Genomic DNA, 6,000 nt, shown 5'->3' with positions numbered 1-6,000 from the left:
CTTCAATAAAAAATATATTGAGGGCTTCCCTGGTGGCGCAGTGGTTGAGAATCTGCCTGCCAATGCAGGGGACACGGGTTCAAGCCTTGGTCTGGGAAGATCCCACATGCCGCGGACCAACTGGGCCCGGGAGTCACAACTACTGAGCCTGCATGTCTGGAGCCTGTGCTCCGCAACAAGAGAGGCCACGATAGTGAGAGACCCACACACCGCGATGAAGAGTGGCTCCCGCTTGCCGCAACTAGAGAAAGCCCTCCCACAGAAATGAAGACTCAACACAGCCAAAAATAAATAAATTAATTAATTTAAAAAAATAAAAATTAAAAAAAAAAGGAAGCCAAGGGACTTCCTTAAAAATATATATATATATATAGAAAAATAAAATCTATAAACAATAAATGCTGGAGAGGGTATGGAGAAAAGGGAACCCTCCTGCACTGTTGGTGGGAATGTAAATTGGTACAACCACTATGGAGAACAGTATGGAGGTTCCTTAAAAAACTAAAAATAGAGCTACCATATGACCCAGCAATCCCACTCCTGGGCATATATCCAGAGAAAACCATAATTCAAAAAGATACATGGACCCCAATGTTCACTGCAGCACTATTTACAATAGCCATGACATGGAAGCAACCTAAATGTCCATCGACAGATGAATGGATAAAGAAGATGTGGCACATATATACAATGGAATATTACTCAGCCATAAAAGGGAACAAAACTGAGTTACTTGTAATGAGGTGGATGGACCTAGAGTCTGTCATACAGAGTGAAGTAAGTCAGAAGAAGAAAAACAAATTCTGTATGCTAATGCATGTATATGGAATTTTAAAAAATGGTACTGATGAACCTAGTGGCAGGGCAGGAATAAAGACGCAAACATAGAGAACGGACTTGAGGACACGGGAGGGAAGAGGAAGCTGGGACGAAGTGAGAGAGTAGCACTGACATATATACACTATTAAATGTAAAATGGATGGCTAGTGGGAAGCTGCTGCAGAGCACAGGGAGATCAGCTCAATGCTTTGTGACAACCTAGAGGGGTGGGATAGGGAGGGTAGGAGGGAGGCTCAACAAGGAGGGGATATGGGGATATATGTATATATATATATACATATAGCTGATTCACTTTGTTGTACAGCAGAAACTAACACAACATAGTAAAGCAATTATATTCCAATAAAGATGTAAAAAAAAAAAAGTAAGGAAATTAATAATTGTTGGACTTTAGTTAATATATAACAAGTGTACCATATTAAGTAAGATAGGAACTCCGTACTATCTCCTTAGTTTTTTCTGTAATATGAAACTGCTATAAATTCTATCAATAAAAAAGTTTAAAAAACCTAAAAATAGAACTACCATATGATACAGCAATCCCACTCCTGGGCATGTATCTGGAGAAAACCATAATTCGAAAAGATACATGCACCCCAATGTTTACTGCAGCACTATTCACAATAGCCAAGACATGGAAACAACTAAATGTCCATCAACAGAGGAATGGATAAAGAAGATGTGGTACATATATACAATGGAACATTACTCAGCCATAAAAAAGAATGAAATAATGCCATTTGCAGCAACATGGATGGACCTAGAGATTATCATACTAAATGAAGGAAGTCAGAAGGCGAAAGACAAATACCATATGATATCGCTCATACGTGAAATCTAAAACATAATACAAATGAATGTATATACAAAACAGAAACTGACTCACAGACTTCAAAAACAAACTTATGGTTACCAAAGGGAAATGGTTGGGGGGAGGGATAAATTAGGAGGTTTGGGATTAACATATACACATTATATGTATTAAATTAGGAGGTTTGGGATTAACATATACACACTATATGTATTAAATTAGGAGGTTTGGGATTAACATATACACACTATATGTATTAAATTAGGAGGTTTGGGATTAACATATACACACTAACATATACACTCTATATTTTACTATATGTAAAATAGGGATAAATAGATAATCAACAAGGATGTACTGTATAGCACAGGGAACTCTACCCAATATTCTGTAATAACCTATATGGGAAAAGAATCTGAAAAAGAATGGATATATGTATAACTGAGTCACTTTGCTGTATATCTGAAACTAACACAATTTTGTAAATCAACTATACTCCAATATAAAATTAAATTAAATAAAAAAAGAGATAAGAAGGGGCATTTTATAAAGAGATTATGGGGACATAAACCTACCATGACCATTTTCCTTTGTTCATACAGCTTCTGTAATTGGTAGGATTTTTCCTCTGCTTTGATGTAACCTTTTTTCACATCATCAACAGCCTGTCACCAAAACAAGGCAGGGAAGAAAGAAATGTAAAAATTAGTATCAAGCACATTCTTGATAAAAATAAAGAAACACAGATTCATTTTCACAATAACTCTTATCCATCTGGTTATCACCAGTGAACTCTGCCACATGGGTATATTTACTGGAATAAGTAGCATTTAATGAGCGTCTGGTATGTGCTCAAGGATTGTTCTAGGCACGTGAGGGATCTGGTTTCTCCTGTTAAGAGATTTAAATTCTGGTTAATTTGTACATGAGAAAGAATTACAGAACACTGCAGGATAGTATACAATACTGTATTAAAGACAACAGTGAAGTAGCAAAAAATGTGTGACATAAATAGTAAGTGATACATGCAGCCAGAACAGGAGAGCTTATTGCTAACCGTAGTTATCAAGGAAGTCTCGGTTGGACCCCAAAGGAGAGGCTGAACAGAAGAAACTACAAGCTAAAGTCAGGAAACAGGAATGGGTTTGACCTTAAATACATTCAGGAGACAGACCTGCCTGATCTGAATAAAGGGTACATGTTAGGGAACAATGAAAAATATTCTGAATCGGTAGGTTAATAGGGTATGAAGGATCCTAAAGAGCAGGCACAGGAATTTAGACTTAGGGAGAGTAGAGAGCTAAAATAAATAATAAAAAAATCGTTGTTGTTATTGCTGTTTTTTAAGAAAGATTGATCTGTATATGACTGCCCAAATGATTTAAGCCAAGGAGAGAATGAAACAAGGGAGATCAACGATATTGTGGTACTTTAAGCATGAAATGAAACAAGACCTTAATCTAGGGTGGTAACAACTGGAAGAGAGGAAGTGATAAATCTGAGACCATGAACTGAAAAACTTTCAGAGAGGACTTGATACAGGCATGAAGGTACCCAGATATAATATTCTAATATGCTAATTCTAAACTATTCCTGGTTCAGCCATATGAAACATACATCCCCTTTCCAACCTTACTCTACTCCTCCTCCACTCCAAGAAAAACTTAAAAAATCTAATGGAAGGGAAAACTGATCTTTGGGAGGAAAAAAAGAAAAAGAACAAATAGAACCATTTGTCCAGGGTATTCAGGATCTAACCTCAGTGAGTTACTGAAAGGACAACTCTCTATACAGACACCAGGCAGGGGCCCACTTGAATATTTATCAGAAAACTGCTGATTTCCTTAAGGTAGAAATCATTCCCCATAGTCTTTTAAGGGAAAATATTTGCATAACAGAATGAATTCAGGACTGAAGTTAAGAGACTAGTTCAAATTCTAACTGTCACCTACCAATATGCACTTGAGTAAGTCACTTAAACCCTCTCAGTCTGTAAAACAGGAATAACACTCATCTTGTAGGTGGACAACAAAATGAGATAAAAGATGTTAATAGTTTTGTAAAGTATATATAAATATATATAAATAGTTACTATTACTATCATTTATATTAGCATCATTTAGCGGTTAAATTCCTCTAAGAACCACACAAGGATATTAATATCCTGCCTGGACTGTCTAATGGAAAGATTATGCAGTGTCTCCCCAGTCCTAGCCGTATAAGCGAGGATTCACTTAGAGAGGATTATATTCACAGAGGCGATGCTCAATAAGAACTGCCACCAATGTCCTGAAGAACCTGAACATTGTGTTGTTTATCACCAAAAGACTCAGCTGCTCCAGGTCAAATTTAAACCAGTTACTGAAAAGCTGGGAGAGAAGTAAAGAGGGAAAACAAACAAATAAATACTGGTTTATCTATTCAGTTTCCCCAATACCTAGAACTGTGTCTGACTAGTAATAGCACTTAAATATTTTTTATAAGCTTTTTTTTTTTATTAATTAATTAATTTTTGACTGTGTTGGGTCTTCGTTTCTGTGCGAGGGCTTTCTCTAGTTGTGGCAAGTGGGGGCCACTCTTCATCGCGGTGCGTGGGCCTCTCACTATCACGGCCTCTCTTGTTGCGGAGCACAGGCTCCAGACACGCAGGCTCAGTAGTTGTGGCTCACGGGCCTAGTTGCTCCGTGGCATGTGGGATCTTCCCAGACCAGGGCTCGAACCCGTGTCCCCTGCATTAGCAGGCAGATTCTCAACCACTGCGCCACCAGGGAAGCCCAGCACTTAAATATTGATGAACGTTTCCCCAGGGCAGAGGTGGGTCATCTACCCAGAGTGAACATCTACTCCAGCAGCTCTAAGTGACCTATTTTCACATGGGGCAGTAAAAATGTTCTCTCCTCGCTCATTTCTAATCAAAATTATACTGCTTGACTAGCCCTGAGTGAAAAACATAAATATTACCACACTAGGTTCCTTTTTCCCTTAATTAAAATTTTTTTATTAAAATAAAAGACATACATAATTTTTTTAATGTGTATTACTAAGAGGTGCCTAATAAAAATAAGTCTCCTGATCCCACAGCCTCATTACACAGATACTTTAAAGCACTGTAAACAGTTTTTTGTGATATTCCTTTCATAATTCTAAATGTCATGCTTATGCTGCTAATTCCTAACTTATCAATTTTAGACAATGTTGACTTGCTGTTAAAAATAATAAGTTTTAGGGACCTCCCTGGAGGTCCAGTGGTTGAGAATCCGCGCTTCCACTGCAGAGGGCATGGGTTCGATCCCTAGTCAGGGAACTAGGATCCCGCAGGCCACACGGTGCGGCCAAAAAAAATAATAAGTTTTAGCTTTCTTATACCACTCCTACACTCTCACTTCTTCTTCCTTCAACACCTCCATAAAAATTAAATCAATAATCAGTATTGATTACTGTAATCTATACATTATTGTAAGCATGTAAACATTGTTCACAACTAAATCATGTACTGTACCAGGGCTTCCTCTCTTGTACAATTTTTTTTTCCTCTTAGGTTAACTGCCTCATGTTTGTTTGTAACCTTCCACATGTCTCTCACCAATTCTTCCACGATAACCAAACACCAAAGTCATGTTGATTCATTCAAACATTCATTTTCTAAAAACTGTTGACTGTTCTCATGTGCTGTGTCTCATCCTGTTCTCTTTGCAGGTTTACGCCTCTTAAAATCCATTAATGTTATTTTAGTGAACTTTCAGGAAGAAGTAGTTTAAAAGTATGTTTAGTCTGCCAGGCTTAGCCAGAAATTAAATATATCCTACTATGGATTTTGACCTTATCAATTTTTTAAGGAAAAGGCACATTACTATCATTATTATCCAGTATTTCATCAGTTCTAAGGTGCACATTTTTTCACATTTTATTGTTCCTAAAATTGGGATGCATCTTATAATCAACGTGTGTTGTTAAACCGGTAGCTTTTTTCTCTTGGTAGTACATAAAATACTAGTGCATCTTACAACTGATGGCATCTTAGAATTGATGAGATGCATGAGATATTCCCACCATCAACATATGATACAAAAAAATAACTAAAATTAAGTGAGGGAAAAAATTTAGTATTATTTTCCAAAAGGCACAATTGTTTACCTAGTCAATCAAAAAAATCATTTGAGCTGTTGTGCACTGCTGGGAATGTAAAATGGTACAGCTGCTATGGAAAACAGTGTGGCGATTTCCTCAAAAAATTAAAAATAGAATTACCATATGATCCAGCAATCCCAATTCTGGGTATATTAAAAGCAGAAGTTTGAAGAGATATTTACATAACCATGTTCATGACAGCATTATTCATAACAGCCAAG

The 6,000-nt window shown here is 37.0% G+C and overlaps 1 protein-coding gene across 2 annotated transcripts in view; it reads right to left on the bottom strand.

Moving 5' to 3' along the window:
* Window positions 1-6,000, bottom strand: part of SNX27 (sorting nexin 27) — an 85,968-nt gene that overhangs the window by 14,332 nt on the left and 65,636 nt on the right. For both annotated transcript variants that reach the window (XM_059931305.1, XM_059931312.1), the window contains exon 8: window positions 2,227-2,316. In XM_059931305.1, coding sequence (XP_059787288.1) covers window positions 2,227-2,316 — 90 coding nt within the window. The remainder of the gene's footprint in view (window positions 1-2,226; window positions 2,317-6,000) is intronic.

This window comes from Balaenoptera ricei, chromosome 1 (genome assembly GCF_028023285.1).
Source record: "Balaenoptera ricei isolate mBalRic1 chromosome 1, mBalRic1.hap2, whole genome shotgun sequence".
Taxonomy (NCBI): Eukaryota; Metazoa; Chordata; class Mammalia; order Artiodactyla; family Balaenopteridae; genus Balaenoptera; species Balaenoptera ricei.
The sequence above is the reverse complement of the archived record's forward strand: the minus strand, read 5'-3'. Positions and strand labels throughout refer to the sequence as shown.